Here is a 23,912-nt window from a genome sequence, read left to right on the forward strand (position 1 = left end):
GGCCGTTCGGCCCCAGGCGCACACAGTAGGGAACGAACTCCCTCAACTAGCCGGCAGAATGTACCGCAATATCTCGTGGGGCCCAATGCCGCTCTTAGGATGGTAAGGCCTGAGCAGGTACAGTCATTAATCGATTGGGTGGCCGACAGTGCTTCCAGCACGTTCACCACATGGTCTTCCACCCAGTCTTCTGCGGAAAGCGCACAGGTGGCACCTGAAAACCAAGCCCATCAGTCTGTCACATCACCCCCAAGCATATCAGGGAAACGGTCTGAGCCACAAGTTATGCAGCAGTCTCTTCTTCTGTTTGAAGACTCTGCTTCCAGGGTTTCCCAGGGGCGTCCACCTAGCCCTTCCCCAGTGGAGGAAGACATACCATGCACTGACGCACAACCACTTATGTCTCCAGATGAAGAGGACATGGGAATACCACCACAGCAGAGTCACCGACTCTCTGATGATGACGAAACACAGGTGCCCACTGCCGCGTCTTTTTGCAGTGTGCAGACTGAACAGGAGGAGGTCAGGGAGGGAGACTGGGTGGAAGACGATGCAGAGGACGATGAGGTCTTAGACCCCACATGGACTGAAGGTCGTGGCGATGACTTTCACAGTTCAGAGGAAGAGGTAGTGGTGAGACCGAGACAACAGCGAAGCCAAAGAGGGAGCAGGGGGCCAAAGCAGACGAGCCGCCGCCCCCAGAGTTCGCCTGCTACTGGACATCGCCAACAGGGACCCAGCCCCACAAAGGCAGCTTCAAAGAGTTCCCTGGCATGGCACTTCTTTAAACAATGTCCTACCGACAAGACCCGAGTGACTTGCACGCTCTGCCATCAGAGCCTGAGGCGAGGCATTAACGTTCTGAACCTCAGCACAACCTGCATGACCAGGCATCTACATGCAAAGCATGAACTGCAGTGGGGTACACACCTTAAAAACCAGGCACTCGCTGAGGCTCCCCCTGCTCCCTCTACCGCTGCTGCCTCGGCTTCCGCCTCGAGAGGAATGTTGCCACCTGCCGAGCAGCAAACAGAGGATGTGCCACCGACACCACCACCACCGCCACCGTCAACTAGCGTCTCCACTATATCACACAGCAGCGTTCAGCTCTCAATATCTCAAACCTTAGAGAGGAAGCGCAAATTCCCCCCGAGTCACCCTCGAGCCCTTGGCCTGAACGCCAGCATTTCTAAACTGCTGGCCTTTGAAATGCTGTCATTCCGGCTGGTGGACACAGACAGCTTCAAACAGCTGATGGCAATGGCTGTCCCGCAGTATGTGGTTCCCAGCCGCCACTACTTCTCCAAGACAGCCGTGCCTTCCCTGCACATGCAAGTGTCCGATAAAATCAAGTGTGCACTGCGCAACGCCATTTGTGGCAAGGTCCACCTAACCACAGATACGTGGACCAGTAAGCACGGCCAGGGACGCTATATCTCACTAACTGCACACTGGATGAATGTAGTGGCGGCTGGGCCCCCGGCGGACAGTTCCTTGGCGCACGTCCTTCCGCCCCCTAGGATCGCAGGGCATCATTCTCTGCCTCCTGTAGCCTCCTCCTCCTACTCGGCTTCCTCCTCCACTGCTTCCACCAGCTCATCCGGTCAGCCACACACCTTCACCACCAACTTCAGCACAGCCCGGGGTAAACGTCAGCAGGCCATTCTGAAACTCATATGTTTGGGGGACAGGCCCCACAGCGCAAAGGAGTTGTGGCGGGGTATTGAACAACAGACCGACGAGTGGTTTCTGCCGGTGGGCCTCAAGCCAGGCCTGGTGGTATGCGATAATGGGCGAAATCTCGTGGCAGCTCTGGGACTAGCCGGTTTGACGCACATCCCTTGCCTGGCGCATGTGCTGAACTTGGTGGTGCAGAGGTTCATTCACCACTACCCCAACATGTCAGAGCTGCTGCATAAAGTGCGGGCCGTCTGTGCGCGCTTCCGCCGTTCACATCCTGCCGCTGCTCGCCTGTCTGCGCTACAGCGGAACTTCGGCCTTCCCGCTCACTGCCTCATATGCGACGTGCCCACCCGGTGGAACTCCACCTTGCACATGCTGGAGAGACTGTGCGAGCAGCAGCAGGCCATAGTGGAGTTTCAGCTGCAGCACGCTCGCGTCAGTCGTACTGCCGAACAGCACCACTTCACCACCAATGATTGGGCCTCCATGCGAGACCTGTGTGCCCTGCTGCGCTGTTTCGAGTACTCCACCAACATGGCCAGTGGCGATGACACTGTTATCAGCGTTACAATACCACTTCTATGTCTCCTTGAGAAAACACTTAGGGCAATGATGTTAGAGGAGGTGGCCCAGGTGGAGGAGGAGGAGGAGGATGAGGGCTCGTTTCTAACACTTTCGGGCCAGTCTGTTCGAAGTGGCTCAGAGGGAGGTTTGTTTAAGCAGCAGAGGACAGGTTCACAAGTCGCCAGCCAAAGCACTGTACTGGAGGACGAGGAGGATGAGGAGGAGGAGGTGGAGGGGGACGAGGATGACGCAAGTTCACAGCGGGGTGGCAGCCCAGGCCCATCACTGGTGCGTGGCTGGGGGGATACGGTGGATGATGACGATACGCCTCCCACAGAGGACAGCTTGTCCTTACCCATGGGTAGCCTGGCCCACATGAGCGAATATATGCTCCAATACCTGCGCAACGACAGCAGAGTTGCCCACGTTTTAACGTGTGCAGACTACTGGGTGGCCACCCTGCTGGATCCCCGGTATAAAGACAATGTGCCCACTTTAATTCCTGAACTGGAGCGCGACCGTAAGATGCGCGAGTACAAGCGCACGCTGATAGAGGCGCTCTTGAGAGCATTCCCACATGTCACAGGGGAACAGGTGGAAGGTGAAGGCAGAGGAGTGGCAAGAGGTCGCCAACGCAGCTGTGTCACGGCCAGCTCATCTGAGGGCAGGGTTAGCATGGCAGAAATGTGGAAAAGTTTTGTCTCCACGCCACAGCTATCTGCACCGACACCTGATACGGAACGTGTTAGCAGGAGGCAGCATTTCACTAACATGGTTGAACAGTATGTCTGCACACCCCTCCACATCCTGACGGATGGTTCGGCCCCATTCAACTACTGGGTTTCGAAATTGTCCACGTGGCCAGAGTTAGCATGTTATGCCTTGGAGGTGCTTTCCTGCCCGGCGGCCAGCGTTTTATCTGAACGCGTATTCAGCACGGCAGGGGGCGTCATTACTGACAAGCGCAGCCGCCTGTCCACAGCCAACGTGGACAAGCTGACCTTCATAAAGATGAACCAGGCATGGATCCCACAGGACCTGTCCCTCCCTTGTGCAGAGTAGTCCTTATTAACTGCCTAAAACATGTCTTGTTGTGCTACGGGCCACTTCTTTATTTCATACAAATTTTATGAAACCCACAGTTGAATGAAACTCTTCTCTGTCTGGGCGCCGGGGCCTAACCAGATGAAAGTGGCCGGTTAAACTAACGGGTGACATGAAGCCATAACCTCTGCCATGCTACCTCTGTCTTCTGTCTGGGTGCTGAGGCCTAAGTCAAATAAAGCGGTCTTCTGCTGTGCTGGGGGATATGAAGCTAATCTCTGACCTCTCTCCTCTGTCTGGGTCCAAAGGCCTAAATCACTGAAAGAGGCCTTCTCCTGTGGTGTGTGATATGATGCCAGAATATGTGCTGTGGGGCCTCTCTCCTCTTCCTTGGTGCAGGGGTCAAATAAACTAAATTGTGGCCTACTCCTGTGGTGGTTGATATGATGCCTGATTCTCTGATGTGGAACCTCTCTCCTCTGTTTGGGTGAAGGGGTCAAAGTAACTAAATGGTGGCTTCTCCTGTGGTGGCTGATATGATGCCAGAATATGTGCTGTGGTGCCTCTCTCCTCTTCCTGGGTGCGGGGGTCAAAGTAACTCAATGGTGGCTTCTCCTGTGGTGGCTGATATGATGCCAGAATATGTGCTGTGGTGCCTCTCTCCTCTTCCTGGGTGCGGGGGTCAAAGTAACTCAATGGTGGCTTCTTCTGTGGTGGCTGATATGATGCCAGAATATGTGCTGTGGTGCCTCTCTCCTCTTCCTGGGTGCAGGGGTCAAAGTAACTAAATGGTGGCTTCTCCTGTGGTGGTTGATATGATGCCTGATTCTCTGCTGTGAAACCTCTCTCCTCCATCTGGGTGTAGGGGTCAAAGTCTTTCAAAGTCGCCTTCTCCTGTGCTGATTGATATAAAGCTGATGGTTGTGCCATCTGACATGGTTGCCAGGGTCTGATTCAATGGGGGCCTACTCCTGTGGGGGGTGATCTAAATGCCTGATTCTCTGCTGTGAAACCTCTCTCCTCCGTCTGGGTGTAGGGGTCAAAGTCTTTCAAAGTCGCCTTCTCCTGTGCTGATTGATATGAAGCTGATGGTTGTGCCATCTGACATGGTTGCCGGGGTCCCATTAAATTGGGGCCTACTCCTGTGGTGGGTGATCTAAATGCCTGATTCTCTGCTTTGAAACCTCTCTCCTCCGTCCGGGTGTAGGGGTCAAAGTCTGTCAAAGTCGCCTTCTCCTGTGCTGATTGATATAAAGCTTATGCTTGTGCCATCTGACATGGTTGCCGGGGTCTGATTCAATGGTGGCCTACTCCTGTGGTGGGTGATCTAAATGCCTGATTCTCTGCTGTGTAACCTCTCTCCTCCGTCTGGGTGTAGGGGTCAAAGTAACTAAATGGTGGCCTACTCCTGTGGTGGGTGATATGATGCCTGGTTCTCTGCTGTGGGACCTCTCTCCTTTGTCTGGGTGCTGTGGTCAAAATAATAGTAAGTGACCTTCTCCATTGGTGGGTGACTTGAAGCCTGATTCTGTGCTATGGGACCTCACTCCAATTAATATTGTTTAATTTTTATTTATTTTATGTTAACTCATCATTTCCCTATCTACATTTGTTTGCAGGGGATTTAACTACATTTTGCTGCCTTTTGCAGCCCTCTAGCCCTTTCCGGGTGTGTTTTACAGCCTTTTTAGTGCCCAAAAGTTCGGGTCCCCATTGACTTCTATGGGGTTCGGGTTCGGGATGAAGTTCGGGTCGAGTTCGGATCCCGAACCCGAACATTTTTCGAAAGTTCGGCCGAACTCGTCGAACCCGAACATCCAGGTGTTCGCTCAACTCTACTCACAAATAATTTAGCAGGTTCTCACTGATACTCCCTCATGTAATCTAAAGTCACACACTTAATATAAACACACACTTGAAATAAAACACGTGAACACTCACACACTCGTGTTGTTTGTCTTCTTGCATGTAAGTGCTGCTCCCAAACACCTTTAAACCAGACTGGTATAAATTCAGAGGGGGGGAAAAAGCAGAGAAGGAGTACACAATGTAGTCACAGGCTTCTTAGTGAATTTGGCACACCTTCTGGCAAGCAAGAAAATCAATTCTATGCTACCCATGAGCTGGTGTAAATTTGCACTCTGTCAGTCTCTGCTTTTTCCCCCCCTCTGAATTTATACCAGAGTGCAAATTTACACCAGCTCATGGGTAGCATAGAATTGATTTTCTTGCTTGCCAGAAGGTGTGCCAAATTCACTAAGAAGCCTGTGACTACATTGTGTACTCCTTTTCAGGTTCTGCAGATGAAAACTAGTTTATTTTATTTAAAATTGCATATGATGTAGTGGGGAGCTAGAAAAAAAAATTCAAAATGGATTGGAACAGGAAAAAAAATGCAATTTTGCCACAGTTTTATGGGTTTTGTCCCTACAGTGTTTCCTATGCTGTAAAACTTTTTTGGGATAGTACAATACCACACTGTATAAAATCTCTTTCTTTTTATTTCCATATTCTAACTCCTGCAACTTTTTTATATTTATGTCTTTAGAGCAGTGATGAGCAGCAGGTGCAATATCCAAATTCTCGATATTTCGCAAATATTTTGAGACTATTCAACATATATTTGCGAATTTGTGATCTCCAGTCATTATTTTCTTGATTGCGAAAAATTTGCGATAAAAATTAACGATTAGAATATTCACGATCAACACTACTGGTGTGTGAAGGCTCATTTTTTTGGGGGTGATCTGTACTTTTCATTGGGACCATTTTGGCCATTTTTTTTTTTTGTCAATTTTTTTTTTGGGGGGGGAGGTAAAGTGAAAAAAATGGTGACTAGGTTATTTAGATTTTTTTTTTCCCACTATGCTATTCACTGTATGGGATAAATATTTTAATAGTACTAGTGTTTTTGGACACACTGATGCCTATGATTTTTTTTTTATTATTATTAATTTGTATTTTTATTTTGGGGAAAGGGGGTGATTTGAATTTTTTTAAATATTTTTTAAAACTTTTTTTTTTTTTCTTTTTTTAAGTCATCCTAGATTACTTATTTATCCATCACAGAACACAGCATTCAGTGTATTCCAATACAATGTTGCCACCTGCAGGCCTGTATTGGATATACAAAGCAGGTTCTGGGCTATCACAGAAGCATAACAGCTTTCCCAACCTCAGCTGGGGGAAACTGTTATGAGCGGTAGAGCCCATGGCTCCCGCATTTTCACTGGTCAGATGCCAGGATCACGTTTGACCATGGCATCTGAGGGGTTAAATGTCTGATCAGTCTTATGACTGATTGTAGACATTAGCCCTGGACATCTGCTAATTGAAACAACAGAAACACAGCAGCTATGGTGCCTGCTGGGCTAGCGAGCGGGTGGCAAATAAAAAATTTGGCACATCTTTAAACCATACACTTTTGTCTAGAAATGCTATGCCAGCTTCTCCCTCGGAGTACTGACAGAGAACTAGAGGTAAGGGTGTAAAAATGCAAAGTCACAAAAAGTTTGATTCCAAAAGTCCTATTTTGCGACTATTTGAAGTATTTGAGTGCAATGTCTGATAAATTCCTCCTTTTGCATTTTAACACCCACTGAAGTTTAAAAAATAGGTGGGGAAGTGGTTGTGGTTAGGACGAGTTCACATCAGCATTTGAAGCTCTCTTCTGGACCTCCGTCACAGATATATATATATATATATATATATATATATATATATATATATATTACAGTACAGACCAAAAGTTTGGACACACCTTCTCATTCAAAGAGTTTTCTTTATTTTCATGACTATGAAGGCATCAAAACTATGAATTAACACATGTGGGATTATATACATAGCAAACAAGTGTGAAACAACAGAAAATATGTCATATTCTAGGTTCTTCAAAGTAGCAACCATTTGCTTTGATTACTGCTTTGCACACTCTTGGCATTCTCTTGATGAGCTTCAAGAGGTAGTCCCCTGAAATGGTTTTCACTTCACAGGTGTGCCCTGTCAGGTTTAATAAGTGGGATTTCTTGCCTTATAAATGGGGTTGGGACCATCAGTTGCGTTGAGGAGAAGTCAGGTGGATACACAGCTGATAGTCCTACTGAATAGACTGTTAGAATTTGTATTATGGCAAGAAAAAAGCAGCTAAGTAAGGAAAAACGATAAGAAATGAAGGTCAGTCAGTCGGCCGAAAAATTGGGAAAACTTTGAAAGTAAGGGCTATTTGACCATGAAGGAGAGTAATGGGGTGCTGCGCCAGATGACCTGGCCTCTACAGTCACCGGACCTGAACCCAATCGAGATGGTTTGGGGTGAGCTGGACCGCAGAGTGAAGGCAAAAGGACCAACAAGTGCTAAGCATCTCTGGGAACTCCATCAAGACTGTTGGAAGACCATTTCAGGTGACTACCTCTCGAAGCTCATCAAGAGAATGCCAAGAGTGTGCAAAGCAGTAATCAAAGCAAATGGTGGCTACTTTGAAGAACCTAGAATATGACATATTTTCTGTTTCACACTTGTTTGTTATGTATATAATCCCACATGTGTTAATTCATTGTTTTGATGCCTTCAGTGTGAATCTACAATTTTCATAGTCATGAAAATAAAGAAAACTCTTTGAATGAGAAGGTGTGTCCAAACTTTTGGTCTGTACTGTGTGTGTGTATGTGTAATATATATATATATATATATATATATTTATTCCAAACAGAAACTGAACGGACTCCACTGTAGTCAATGAAGTCTTTTTAGCTCCGTACGGGTTAGTTAACCGAGCAGAACAATGGAAAAAAAGTGATGTGAACCCGGCCTTTGCCAGATTTATCAACTGCAACTGTAATTTATCAAAAAGCCTAAAAAATGTTGCAATCTTACTCCAGAATAGAGGTTGTATAGAAAGTACAGTAACATCTTAAGAGAGAGAAAGATGCAAAAAATTGTGTGCGATATTTCATAAATTTGGCGCAAATTATAGTAACTTAGACTTCTGAAAAACTGACATTAAATGATTAATTTCCCCAAATGTTAAGATGTAGTACTGTGAAAAGGATAATTATTATATATTTTTTTTAAGGTTATTATTCCAATACCGATGTTTCCACCATGTACTTGGTAAAGTCCAGTCCTAAGACACTCTATTACATGGCGATGTTTTTATCAAAAATCACATATATGTCCTGGCACTTCTTACCACAGGCTGTAAGGTAAGTCTGTTAACATATCTTAGAGATGATAATATTATACATTAAAGCTGTTTCAGCAAATGACATTTATTATGTAGAGAAAGGTAATACAAGGCACTTACTAATGTATTGTTTAGCGTTAAGTGAATCAAAGTCAACTTTGTGGACTTCGATCCGAATTTCAGGATAAATTCGATTTGCAGCAAGCTGAATTTCCTCGTACATCGATGGGCCGGCCGCCACCATCTTGCTTGAAAATCTTGCATAAAATTCAATGCATAGGGACATAAGACGTCACAATGCCGGCTGGCTTGATGACATCATCATGGGCCGCGTAAGATTTTGCACCAGATGTTCCAGCAAGATGGCAGCAGCTGGCCCATCATGAGTAGTGTTGAGCGAGCATGCTCGGCCGAACACCAGTTGGGCTCGAGCATCGCTATGCTCGGCACATTGCGGAGTTCGACCGAACACGATGCGATGCTCGAGTCAGTATATTTAAATCGAATTTAGCCTATATTTCTATGCAGAAGATTGCTGTACAGTGAGGGAATCCCTCAGTGTGAGTCCGCAGCTTAGGAGTCCCTGCTCTGACTCCATATATAGCTATGTCCATATATGTGTATTTAAATCTAATTTAGCCTGTATTTCATTAAAGTTTCTGCCGGGAACTCACAACCTTTTGTATTGGAGGCGAGGCACTTAACCACTTAGCTATAACCATAGCCAGTTACTTTAAAAAATCAAAAACAAAATATGAGACTTCTACTGTACTGTACTTCTACTGAGACCTATACAGCTGTGAGTTCAAATCCTGTCACAAACTTTTTCCGAAATGGAGGTTAAATTAGATTTATATCTTTCATATTTTTTTAGTAATTGTAAAAAATGTATGGCACAAAATAAATGTGTAATTACTAAAATATATATATATATATCATCAAAAGGATGAGGCAGCACTCCAAATAAAGTGAAAAAATGGTGGATCTTTTATTCCCCTCTGCAACGTTTCAACCGCTCAATGCGGTCTTTCTCAAGCATACAACATGGTGTCATACAAGGGTATATATACCCACAATGCATAGCAACAAATAAAGTGACAATAATTCAATTAGAAGTATTCTAAGAGTAAAAATCAAGTATAAAATACAATAAGCATCTCAGCATTGTGAAAATTACATTAATAGTGATTTACATGATATACTACATCATATACAGGAGTGATAATCATAATACAAACATAGCAGTGCATTAATTAGTGACAATAAGACACATCATTACAATGTGATATCACCTGTGTGTCCATATTGAAAGTGATCATAAATCAATAAAGTTAAAAAACTCACACGGCGGTGCACGGACAGGGGCGCCAAAGGTCCGCGTCCTCACAATCATGCCCAAAATCCCAGCAACGTCCCCCACACAGACGCAGCCCTGCGACGTCACCACGGACATGTGAACAAACACATGACCAACGTGACGATCACGTGACCAGTCCAGGGGAGGCGTCGGGCCAGGTCATGCCAGCAACGCGAGGTAAGCATCGCCCGGCCAACGACGCCAGCATTACTGGCGTCGTTGCCCCAGCAACCGCAAGCCAAACACCGCAGGCAATGACGAGCCCATGCTAGAGAAAGAGGGGCCGGCGCAGACAGATTAGAACGAGAGGAGGAGACGGGAGAGAAACGAAGGGCACAGTAATCTAAAAGATTCAGAAAAACAAACAGACGGGAGCATATAAGCACCCCCTAAGGTCACTGTATACAGGTTTAGAAAATAGAGTGAACGTGGTATTAAGTATATCGGCACTAAGAAGGAACACCTTCAAGATATGTGCCATACTGATACAGAGAAACAGGGGCCAGTGGTCCTGCCATTCTCACGACCATGACCACAGGTCCATTAAGGGTGCGGGGTCAAGAACACGTCCATGCCCAAGAACCCAAACCCAAAAGCCGTCCCCTGGGCCTATAGAGTAAAATAATTAAAGAAACCACCACTCATAGAACAAACAACCCCATACAGTCGACCCATATGATGTATAGTATAAAGAATACTTTTGCGCCCCATGGATCTCCCCCATCACCACAATCTCAGCGGAGGAACGTGGAAAAAAGCGCACGCCATCCATAAACGCCATTAGAGCATAGATGACAGAAATCTAGAGAAAGAAAACAAAAATATATTTTTAGAACAATAAATCTAAAAATTAACTGTAAATCCAGTTATCATAGTTAATTATATAATTGATGACACCAATAGCGTTCACATATCCCAGGGCACAACAAGGAGAGGATCAAGCGGGAACAATAAAGAGCCCCACCCTATATCACACTGCACTTAAAATCAACATTAAGACCACCCGGTCTCAAAGTATTGAGGCGATGGATCCATCTAAGCTCTCTCTGTTTGAGAGCCAATGTCCTATCACCTCCCCTTCTAGACGGAGTGATCTGATCCACGATCATGAATTTCAGGTCCCTCTCCTTATGATTGGCCTCCACAAAGTGTTTAGGGACTGGCAGAGCTTTCCTTTTTTGTCTAATCGAGAACCGATGATTGTTTAGACGTGTCTTCATGTCACAAGTGGTCTCCCCAACATATAGGAGACCACAGTATGTTCATCTAAGTCACAACAATAGACAATCACAGTCTGCTTAAACTAATAACACACAAAGAAGTAAATGTTACCATGTTTTTATTGAACACACCATGTAAACATTCACAGTGCAGATGGAAAAAGTATGTGAACCCCTAGACTAATGACATCTCCAAGAGCTAATTGGAGTGAGGTGTCGGCTAACTAGAGTCCAATCCATGAGATGAGATTGGAGGTGTTAGTTACTGCTGCCCTGCCCTATAAAAAAACACACACCAGTTCTGGGTTTGCTTTTCACAAGAAGCATTACCTGATGTGAATGATGCCTTGCACAAAAGAGCTCTCAGAAGACCTACAATTAAGAATTGTTGACTTGCATAAAGCTGGAAAGGGTTATAAAAATATCTCCAAAAGCCTTGTTGTTCATCAGTCCATGTTAAGTTAAATTGTCTATAAATGCTGAAAATTCAGCACTGCTGCTACTCTCCCTAGGAGTGGCCATCCTGTAAAGATGACTGCAAGAGCATAGCGCAGAGGTGAAGAAGAATCCTAGAGTGTCAGTTAAAGACTTACAAACGTCTCTGGCATATGCTAACATCCCTGTTAGCGAATATACGATACGTAAAACACTAAACAAGAATGAATTTCATAGGAGCATAACCCAGAGGAAGCCACTGCTGTCCAAAAAAATGTTTACAGTTTGCACGAGAGCACCTGGATGTTCCACAGCAGTACTGGCAAAATATTCTGTGGACAGATAAAACCAAAGTTGAGTTGTTTGGAAGAAACACACAATACTATGTGTGGAGAAAGAGGCACAGCACACCAACATCAACACCTCATCCCCGTCAAGGCCTGGACAGATTACTATCATCAAAGGAAAAATGAATTCCCAAGTTTATCAAGACATTTTGCAGGAGAACTTAAGGCCATCTGTTCACCAGCTAAAGCTCAACAGAAGATGGGTGTTGCAACAGGACAACAACCCAAAGCATAGAAGTAAATCAACAACAGAATGGCTTAAACACAAGAAAATACGCCTTCTGGAGTAGCCCATTCAGAGTGCTGACCTCAACCCAATTGAGATGCTGTGGCATAACCTCAAGAAAGCATTTCACACCAGAAATCCCAAGAATATTGCTGAACTGAAACAGTTCTGTAAAGAGAAATGGTCAATAATTACTCCTGACCGTTGTGCAACCAGTTATTAAATTCAAGGATTCACATACTTTTTCCACCTGTACTGTAAGGCCCCTTTCACACGGGCGAGTATTCCGCGCAGATGCGATGCGTGAGGTGAACGCATTGCACCCGAACTGAATACCGACCCATTCATTTCGATGGGGCTGTTCACATGAGCGGTGATTTTCACGCATCACTTGTGCGTTGCGTGAAAATCGCAGCATGCTCTATATTCTGCATTTTTCATGCAACGCAGGCCCCATAGAAGTGAATGTGGTTGCGTTAAAATCGCAAGCATCCGCAAGCAAGTGCGGATGCGGTGCGATTTTCACACACTGTTGCTAGGAGACAATCGGGATGGAGACCCGATCATTATTATTTCCCCTTATAACATGGTTATAAGGGAAAATAATAGCATTCTGAATACAGAATGCAAAGTAAAATAGCGCTGGAGGGGTTAAAAAAAAAAATAAAAAAATTTAGCTCCCCTTAGTCCACTTGATCGCAGCCCGGCATCTCCTTCTGTCTATTTTGTTGAACAGGACCTTTGATGACGTCACTCCGGTCATCACATGGTACGTCACATGATCTTTTACCATGGTGATGGATCATGTGATGACCGGAGTGACGTCATCAAAGGTCATTTACCCAGGTCCTGAAGAAAGCGCAGCCCGGCAACTCCTTCTGTATTCTTTTTTCAGGACCTGGGTAAAGGACCTTTGATGACGTCACTCCGGTCATCACATGATCCATCACCATGGTAAAAGATCATGCGATGACCTGAGTGACGTCATCAAAGGTCCTGTTCCTGTAATTAATGCTCACCACAGGTCCTGTTCAACAAAGGAGACAGAAGGAGATGCCGGGCCGCGATCAAGTGGACTAAGGTGAGTTAAATAATTATTATTTTTTTAACCCCTCCAGCGCTATTTTACCATGTTATAAGGGGAAATAATACAATCTACAGAACACCGATCCCAAGCCCGAACTTCTATGAAGAAGTTCAGGTTTGGGTACCAAACATGCGTGATTTTTCTCACGCGAGTGCAAAACGCATTACAATGTTTTGCACTCGCGTGGAAAAATCGCGGGTGTTCCCGCAACGCACCCGCACATTTACCCGCAACGCCCGTGTGAAAGAGGCCTAAATGTTTACATGGTGTGTTCAATAAAAACATGGTAACATTTAATTCTTTGTGTGTTATTAGTATAAGCAGACTGTGATTGTCTATTGTTGTGACTTAGATGAAGATCAGATCACATTTTATGACCAATTTGTGCAGAAATCCATATAATTTCAAAGGGTTCACATACTTTTTCTTGTAACTGTGTGTATAAATAATTATATATATATATATATATATATATATATATATATATATATATATATCTCAAAAAAAATAAAGGGAACACAAAAATAACACATCCTAGATCTGAATTAATTAAATATTCTTCTGAAATACTTTGTTCTTTACATAGTTGAATGTGCTGACAACAAAATCGCACAAAAATAAAAAAATGGAAATCACATCTTTCAACCCATGGAGGTCTGGATTTGGAGTCACACTTTAAAATTAAAGTGGAAAAACACACTATAGGCTGATCCAACTTTGATGTAATGTCCTTAAAACAAGTCAAAATGAGGCTCGGTAGTATGTGCGCCCTCCACGTGCCTGTAAGACCTCCCTACAATGCCTGTGCATGCTCCTGATGAGGTGGCGGATGGTCTCCTGAGGGATCTCCTCCCAGACCTAGACTAAAGCATCTGCCAACTCCTGGACAGTCTGTGGTGCAATGTGACGTTGGTGGATAGAGCGAGACATGATGTCCCAGATGTGCTCAATTGGATTCAGGTCTGGGGAATGGGTTGACCAGTCCATAGCATCAATGCCTTCGTCTTGAAGGAACTGCTGACACACTCCAGCCACATGAGGTCTAGCATTGTCTTGCATTAGGAGGAACCCAGGGCCAACCGCACAAGCATATGGTCTCACAAGGGGTCTGAGGATCTCATCTCGGTACCTAATGGCAGTCAGGCTACCTCTGGCGAGCACATGGAGGGCTGTGCGGCCCTCCAAAGAAATGCCACCCCACACCATTACTGACCCAATGCCAAACCGGTCATGCTGGAGGATGTTGCAGGCAGCAGAACGTTCTTCACGGCGTCTCAAGATTCTGTCACGTCTGTCACATGTGCTCAGTGTGAACCTGCTTTCATCTGTGTAGAGCACAGGGCGCCAGTGGCGAATTTTCCAATCTTGGTGTTCTCTGGCAAATGCCAAACGTCCTGCACGTTGTTGGGCTGTAAGCACAACCCCTACCTGTGGACGTCGGGCCCTCATATCACCCTCATGGAGTCTGTTTCTGACCGTTTGAGCAGACACATGCACATTTGTGGATTGCTGGAGGTCATTTTGCAGGGCTCTGGCAGTGCTCCTCCTGTTCCTCCTTGCACAAAGGTGGAGGTATCCGTCCTGCTGCTGGGTTGTTGCCCTCCTACGGCCTCCTCCACGTCCCCTGATGTACTGGCCTGTCTCCTGGTAGCGCCTCCATGCTCTGGACACTACGCTGACAGACACAGCAAACCTTCTTGCCACAGCTCGCATTGATGTGCCATCCTGGATAAGCTGCACTACCTGAGCCACTTGTGTGGGTTGTAGACTCCGTCTCATGCTACCACTAGAGTGAAAGTACCGCCAGCATTCAAAAGTGACCAAAACATCAGCCTGGAAGCATAGGAACTGAGAAGTGGTCTGTGGTCACCACCTCCAGAACCACTCCTTTATTGGGGGTGTCTTGCTAATTGCCTATAATTTCCACCTGTTGTCTATCCCATTTGCACAACAGCATGTGAAATTGATTGTCACTCAGTGTTGCTTCCTAAGTGGACAGTTTGATTTCACAGAAGTGTGATTGAATTGGAGTTACATTGTGTTGTTTAAGTGTTCCCTTTATTTTTTTGAGCAGTGTATATATATATATGTGTGTGTGTGTGTGTGTGTGTGTGTGTGTATATATATATATATATATATATATATGCCTCTATTTCTGAAAAAGTTTGCGACATGATTTAAACTTACAGCTTCTGCATCATAGCCCAGAACTTTAACCACTACACTACAGTTGCAAGAAAAAGTATGTGAACCCTTTGGAATGATATGGATTTCTGCACAAATTGGTCATAAAATGTGATCTGATCTTCATCTAAGTCATAACAATAGACAATCACAGTCTGCGTAAACGAAAAACACACAAAGAAGTAAATGTTACCATGTTTTTATTGAACACACCATGTAAACATTCACAGTACAGGTGGAAAAAGTATGTGAACCCTTGGATTTAATAACTGGTTGAATCGCCATTGGCAGCAACTTCAACCAAATGTTTCCTGTAGTTGTAGATCAGACGTGCACAACGGTCAGGAGTAATTCTTGACCATTCCTGTTTACAGAACTGTTTCAGTTCAGCAATATTCTTGGGATGTCTGGTGTGAATTGCTTTCTTGAGGTCATGCCACAGCATCTCAATCGGGTTAAGGTCAGGACTCTGACTGGGCCATTCCAGAAGGTGTATTTTCTTGTGTTTAAGCCATTCTGTTGTTGATTTACTTCTATGCTTTGGGTTGTTGTCCTGGTGCAACACCCATCTTCTGTTGAGGTTCAGCTGGTGGACAGATGGCTTAAGTTCTCCTGCAAAATGTCTTGATAAACTTGGGGATTAATTTTTCCTTCGATGATGGCAATCCGTCCAGGCCCTGATGCAGCAAAGCAGCCCCAAACCATGATTCCCCCACCACCATACTTCACAGTTGGGATGAGGTTTTGCTGTTGGTGTGCTGTGCCTCTTTTTCTCCACACATAGTGTTGCGTGTTTCTTCCAAACAACTTAACTTTGGTTTTATCTATCCACCGAATATTTTGCCAGGAATGCTGTGGAACATCCAGGTGCTCTTGTGCAAACTGTAAACGTGCAGCAATGTTTTTTTTGGACAGCAGTTGCTTTCTCTGTGGTATCCTCCCATGAAATCCATTCTTGTTTAGTGCTTTACATATCGTAGATTTGCTAACAGGGATGTTAGCATATGCCAGAGACTTTTGTAATTCTTTAGCTGACACTTTAGGATTCTTATTCACCTCATTGAGCAGTCTGCGCTGTGCTCTTGCAGTCATCTTTACAGGACAGCCACTCCTAGGGAGAGTAGCAGCAGTGCTGAACGTTCTACATTTATATACAATTTGTCTTACCGTGGACTGATGAACAGCAAGACTTTTGGAGATACTTTTATAACCCTTTCCAGATTTGTGCAAGTCAACAATTCTTAATCGTAGATCTTCTGAGAGCTCTTTTGTGCGAGGCATCATTCACATCAGGCAATGTTTCTTGTGCAAAGCAAACCCAGAACTGGTGTGTATTTTTTATAGGGCAGGGCAGCTGTAACCAACACCTCCAATCTCATCTCATTGATTGGACTCCAGTTGGCTGAGACCTCACTCCAATTAGCTCTTGGAGATGTCATTAGTCTAGGGGTTTACATACTTTTTCCACCTGCACTGTGAATGTTTACATGGTGTGTTCAAAAAAAACATGGTAACATTAAATTTTTTGTGTTATTAGTTTAAGAAGTCTGTGATTGTCTATTGTTGTGACTTAGATGAAGATCAGATCACATTTTATGACCAATTTGTGCAGAAATCCATATCATTCCAAAGTGTTCACATATTTTTTTCTTGCAACTTTATATAGCTGCATAGCCAGTCACAAAAAAAAAAAAAAAAAATATGAGACTTCTACTGTAAGTACAGTAGAAGTATCATATATTTTTATTTTAGTTATATATTTATTTTAAGTAACTGGCTATGCTGCTATTATAGCTGAGTGGTTAAGTGTCTTGCCTCTAATACAGAAGGTTGTGAGTTAGAATCCTGGCAGGAACTTTTCTGAAATGTAGGCTAAATTAGATTTAAATACACTGGGGTGTCTCCAAGCACTGACTTCATATATGGACATAGCTATATATGGACTCAGAGTAGGAACTCCGAAGCCAAACTAGAGTCCCGACACCCTCCCTTCTTCAGAGCAGGAGGTGCCTGGGGTTCTCCCATTGACTTCCAATGTGCTCGGGTGCTCAGTAGAACACCCAAGCATCACCCTCGAGCACACAAGCACTTTGGTGCTCGATCAACACTAATCATGAGCAAATATATCTGGTAAGTACAGTATTTTACACTGATATTTATATCAAATGCTGCAATCATTTATGACCGCGGCATCTGAGGGGGACAATGACTATTGTGCAGCTCCTTTTAATTGCACCCACTACTTAATTTTTGACTAATTTGCTCATCTCTAGTATTGTTATTAGAGTTGAGTAAATTGAATCCAATGAAGTGGAATTTGATCTGTATCTCAGGATAAATTCAATTTGCAGTGAAGCTGAATTTCCTCGTGCTTCGTGGTAGCAAATTGATTTAACCTGAAATAGTATAAAAAGTAAAAAAAAAAAAACATACTTACCTTCTCTATTTGCTCGCGACCGGCCGGCCACCTGCATCTTGATTGAAGATCTTAACCAAAAGCCCAAGCGTGGTGATGAATGACATCATCACGCTGGCCGGCGTGACAACATAATCTCGGGCTGCGCAAGATTTTGTGGCAGATCTTCAAGCTAGATGGCAGCGGCTGGTCCATTGTGAGCAAATGGAGGTGGTAAGTAGTGATGGACGAACATTAGCCGGGACGATTCGCGAACGCGAAAGCGATCAAATGTTCGCGAACCGCAAGTTAGGGGCGTGCCCCGTTCACTTTAATGCAGGCGAACCTGAAAAACCTTCAGGTCATATTTGCAGCCACCAAATACTTACTAGAAGTGCACAAATCATCCCACAACATGGACAGTGACATACCAGAGGGGGATCAATGGCAAAAATTCCCACAAAAAATATGTATTTTAATAAGGACCATATTTATGCATCTTAAAGGGAAACTCTCAAATATGTGCCCTGCTGGAGCCTAGAAAAATTATTTTAGGCCACGAGAGTACAAGCCCCAAACATTAGGCATTCTCGGGACAGAAAACATCAAGTGATTATGTGGCTGGAGTATATTAGACCGTCAATGTCTATCACTTTTACTGCAGGCCAGTGGACTACAGGCCCCAAAAATTATTAATTCACCGTACAGAAAAGAACAACTGATTATGTAGCTAGAGGTATATTAGACGGTCATTGGATATCAATTTTACTGCAGGCCAGTGGACTACAGGCCCCAAAAATTAGGCATTCACCAGACAGGAAAAACATCAACTGATTATGTAACTGGAGGTACATTAGGTGGTCATCGTATAACAATTTTACTGTTTGCCAGTTAGATTACAGGCCCCAAAAATTATACATTCACTGTACAGAGAAGATCAAGTTATTATGTGGCTGCAGGTATATTAGACGGTTATTGTACGTTGTAGGAGAGTACCTGGGGTGGTGGTAAACGGGAGGTACGTGCCACCGGGGGTCCTGGCCCCGGTGGAGTAAGAGCCGGAAAAGTGCATTTTGCAGCGGTTACGCTGTTAACACAGCGGATCCGGGCCGGCTCTTATTGGGAGCAGGCAGATATGCGGGCGGGTGCCTGTCTCCCCACGGTCCAGGCCAGGTTTTGCAGGGAAGGGTTAAAACCCGACCAGCAACAAGGGTGGGGTGCACAGTGTGGAGCTTCTGTGTTCTCTGGCTGTGAGAGTGAGAAGTGGAGGTGAGCTGGGCTGCGTGCTGAGGCCTGTAAAGGAGTGTGCAAGGACCCGCAGCTGAATCCAGGAGGGATCCGTGTCCTGTGGCTAGAAGCAGGACCCATGGACTTACTTCACCAAGGAGAAAAGGTGACATTACTCCTGGCTTTAAATAGACTTTGCTTTATGTGACTGAAACAGGCCTCAAGTAGCCTGCAGCAGGGACTTGCTGGGTCTGAACTATTATTTTGCTGTGTGTGACCACCCTCCCTGTGAACTGCACCGTCTTTCACAAATATGCACCGTGTGAATAAACAAAGCATCGTGTTTTACACCAAGACCGGTCTGTGTTGCCTCTATACTGCACTCGCTACCACTGCCTACCAGAGCGGATCCCCACAACGTGTATATCAATTTTACTGCAGGCCAGTGGAGTACCGGCCCCAAACATTATGCATTCATCAGACAGAAAACATCAAGTGATTATGAGGCTGGAGTTATATTAGACGGTCATTGGATATCAATTTTACTGCAGGTCAGTACAAATTCAGTGCTGCCCATAATTATTCATACCCCTGGCAAATTTTGACTTAAAGTTACTTTTATTCAACCAGCAAGTTTGCTCAAATTTAAATAAAAGCTGAGAATTTTTTTTTCCCCACAATAATGCCTCTTGTACATAGGTGTCTCCCAAAAGATAATAAGATTATGTCATTTCCAGTGAAAAAATTACTTGCTGGTTGAATAAAAGTATCTTTAAGTCAAAGTTTGCCAGGGGTATGAATAATTATGGGCAGCACTGTACATGTCAAATACATATGCTTAAAAGAACAAAAAAAAAAAAAATTGGATTAAAAACATTGCTAACAAAATTCCCCCATCTTCAAAAACACCCAATGGTAATAGGTGAAATTCATTTAAATGTGGTGGTTACAGGTGTTAAATCCCTCTGAGATCCATGCCTCATTCATTTTTAGAAATGTGAGGTAGTCCACACTGTCATGAGCTAGGCGAGTGCGCTTATCGGTCACGATCCCCCCTGCTGTGTTGAACGTCCTTTCGGGCAGGACACTTGACGAGGGGCAAGCCAAGAGTTCCACGGCAAATTGTGCCAGCTCTGGCCACAGGTCAAGCCTGCACACCCATTAGTTAAGGGGTTTCTCGCTTCTCAGAGTGTCCACATCGGCCGTTAACCCAATGTAGTCGGACACCTGTCGGTTTAGGCGTTTGCTGAGGCTAAATCCGGAACTGGCTGTCGATGGGTTGGCTGCTAGAATGATCTCATATCCGAAGTGACAACACATCTTCAAACCGCTCTTTTCTTGCATGCACGGTAGAATTGGTACCCGCAACTTTCTCTGTGGATGGAAATACCTCTGCCAGCACCCGCAACAGCAGAATGCAGCATCTCTCGCAGCAAGGCCTGGAAATGCTGCATTCTGACAGCCCTCTGTGATGCTGGTAAGTAACATGTCTGCCATTTTGTGTTTGTACTGGGGGTCTAAATACATTGCCACCCAGTACTGGTCCTTGTATGGGGGTCCCTCTTCAAACATTGGAGCATGAAGGCCCACATTTGCACTAAATTGGAAGCGGTGGAGTGGCATGGCTCCTGCTCATCGCCCAGGAGAATGTCGTCCTCGGTCTCCTCCCCCCATCCACGGACAACAGCAAGGATCCTAGAAAAGTTTAAAGCCTGCTCTTATTGCTCCTCCTTCTCCCCCCAGGCACCATCCTCCTCTTACTCTTCTTCAGACTCCTGCTGACTTATCTCAGATGGAGTAGCCCCCCCCTGGGAATTCATTCCGCATTGGGACTTCCTCATTTTCCTGCTCCTCGACGGCTTGATCAATGACACGACGCAATGCACGCTCCAGAAAGAAGGCGTAAGGTACAATGTCACTAATAGTGCCCTGGCTGCGACTGACCAGTTTGGTGATCTCATCAAATGGCCGCAGAAGTCTGCATGCGTCGCGCATGAGCAGCCACTGGCATGGTGAAAAAAAAAACAAGCTCCGCAGAACCTGTCCTGCCGCAGAGTTCTTACAGGTAGTCGTTAATGGCATGTTTCTGCCGGAGCAGCATATACAAGCTGGAGTTCCAGTGCGTCGGGCAGTCACAAATCAGACATCTGACAGGCAAGTGGTGTCGCCGCTGAAAGTCAGCAAGGTGAGCCATGGCCGTGTAAGATCTTCTTCTAAAATGACTAGAGATTTTCCTTGCCTGCCACAAGACATCCTGGACCCCGGGGTATTTGGCAATGAATCGCTGCACGAATAAGTTCAGGATGAGTGCCATGCACGGCACGTGTGTCATTTTGCCCTGTATCAGAGCGCTCAGCACCATTGTCGCACACCACTTTACCAACTGTCAATTTGAGCGGGGTTAGCCACTGATCGGCTTGTGACTGCAGAGCTGAAAGGAGTGCAGGACCGATGTGGCTTTTGTCTTCCAGGCACAACAGCCGCAGCACAGCATGGCAATGTCTCACCTGGCATGTAGAGAAGGTTCTGGGGAGCTGGGGGGGTGCAGCGGACGAGGCGGTAGCAGTGGAAAAGGAGGAGTCAGCCGAGGAGGAGACTGAGGATGGAGTAGGAGGAGGAGAAGAAGAGGCAGGCCTGCATGCAATCTGTGGCGGTAACACCAAATCCACACAGGTGCCACGGGTTGCATGCTTGACAGCCGTCAGAAGGTTCACCCAGTGGACAGTAAACGTTATGTACCTTCCCTTCCCGTGTTTGCTAGACCACGTGTATGTGGTCAGATGTACAGTGCTGCCCATAATTATTCATACCCCTGACAAATTTTGACTTAAAGTTACTTTTATTCAACCAGCAAGTAATTTTTTCACGGGAAATGACATAGGTGTCTCCCAAAAGATAATAAGACAATGTACAAGAGGCATTATTGTGGAAAAAAAACATTTCTCAGCTTTTATTTAAATATGAGCAAACTTGCTGGTTGAATAAAAGTACCTTTAAGTCAAAATTTGCCAGGGGTATGAATAATTATGGGCAGCACTGTATCTTGGCACCGCCACTGTGTGCCAAAGATACATTCACTTGCCGCTGAACATGACCATATAGCTCTGGGATGCCCTTCTGGTATAAATATTTCAAAATTTTCTAAAGGCCTCTGAGTTCACCAATTTATATGGAAGTAGTTGACGGGCTAGCAGTTCCGACACGCTGGCGGTCTGTCATTGGGCAAGGAGGTTATCCGGCATCATCAACTTTCTACGCTCGAACATTTGGGCCACGGATGCCTTCATTTTGCCAGATGAACGCGACAACGGCACGGTGGAAGGTGGAGTGGAGGACAAATGGAAGGAGAGATGAGAAGCAGAGGCAGGATGTGGAGCGCCAGGAGTGTAGCTGTGTGGGTTCTGACGGTGTTGCTCCCATTGGGCTCGGTGATGGGAGGCCAGGTGCGTTCTTAAGGCGGTCGTCCCTAGGTGAGTGTTGGGCTTACCGTGACTTATGTGTTGACAGCACAGGCTGAAGATAGCAACACTATTGTCAGCAGAGGACATGTTAAAAAAAAGCCAAACACTGCGGAGCCATGTGCTGGCATCTTAGGAGCGTCAGATGTGACTGTGCATGGTGGATGGCTCGCTCCAGTTATGTCTGCTTTTTGCCTTCTGTGCACTGCAAGTTCTGCCTGCTTCTCCTACTTCTACCCCCTATCTACTGCTCCGTCACTCCCTCTGAACTCCCCTCCTCTTCTCTCTTGTGGGCACCCATGTGACATTCATCGAAACTTTATCATCGTCACCTTTATCATCACTGACATTAGAGATCTCGGAGTAGGAAGCAACAGCGGGGACCTCCATCCTTGGGCTGATCTGGGTACTGTTGTCAGACAGCTGGGTGGCGGCCGTTTCTACCTACTCTTCCTCATCCGATGCCAAGAATGGCTGCGCATCGGTAAGGTCTGGGAATGGATGGGAAAATATTTCCTCTGACTCGAGTGGAGGGGCTATGGTGGTGGTGATGTATTTGGGGGTGCACACAGCAGAGAGTGAGGAGGGTGCAGAATTGGAAGGCTGAGGTAGCCACTCAACCAACTCTGGTGCGTCCATTGACATAATCGCACGCACCTTCTTCAACTTCCCACTTAGGCACTATATAGAAATTATATTAAACGTATATCACACCCCTGCCTCAATCAGTTTTTTGGGGGGCAACTGGTATATCACACCAGTTGCAATTAGTTGTTCCAATAGCGTTTGTCCCTCTGTATAGCTGCGGTATCGCAGCAGAACCGCACACAACTGCTGCACAATACAAATGCACTATATAGAAAGTATATTATAGGTATATCACACCCCTGCCTCAATCAGTTTTTTTGGGGGGCAACTGGTATATATTACACCAGTTGCAATTAGTTATTCCCATTGCGTTTGTCCCTCTGTATAGCTGCAGTATCGCAGCAGAACTGCTAAACAATACAAATGCACTATAATATACTTTTTATGTTAGAAAGTATATTATAAGTATATCACACCCCTCAGTATGTCACACCTATCGATAGCACACCTATACCAGTCCTTAAAAGGACTTTTGTGGCCCTATTAGCTAGCGTTTGGTGTCCCTAACAGTCTGTCCCTGCACCACACAGCAACTTCTCCCTACACTGGCAAAAGACGGAATGTTAAATGGTGGCCAGATCGGGTTTATTTATAGGGTAGGGGGTGTGTTCATGTGCTGAAATGTCTTAATTGGCTGTCCTGTACCACCTGATGTCATGTGTCAAAGTTCTGCACAATGTAAAAGAATATGGCGCCAGCGGGCATCACAATATGTTCACCTGTCTGGCGAACCAAGAATGCGCAAAATTGGCCCCTCAGGAGGGGAGACCAATGGCGCAGTGAGAGGAAAATCACACGAAGCTCCAAGACATTGATGGATAGTCTGGACTCTGATGGAGACCATACGCCCTGGGC

General features: G+C 45.4%; 1 protein-coding gene across 1 annotated transcript in view; it reads left to right on the top strand.

Moving 5' to 3' along the window:
• LOC120994867 (acetylserotonin O-methyltransferase-like) overlaps positions 1-23,912 on the top strand; it is a 393,295-nt gene that overhangs the window by 95,919 nt on the left and 273,464 nt on the right. The window contains exon 3 of the mRNA XM_040423734.1: positions 8,363-8,492. Coding sequence (XP_040279668.1) covers positions 8,363-8,492 — 130 coding nt within the window. The remainder of the gene's footprint in view (positions 1-8,362; positions 8,493-23,912) is intronic.

Source organism: Bufo bufo, chromosome 3 (genome assembly GCF_905171765.1).
Source record: "Bufo bufo chromosome 3, aBufBuf1.1, whole genome shotgun sequence".
Classification (NCBI taxonomy): Eukaryota; Metazoa; Chordata; class Amphibia; order Anura; family Bufonidae; genus Bufo; species Bufo bufo.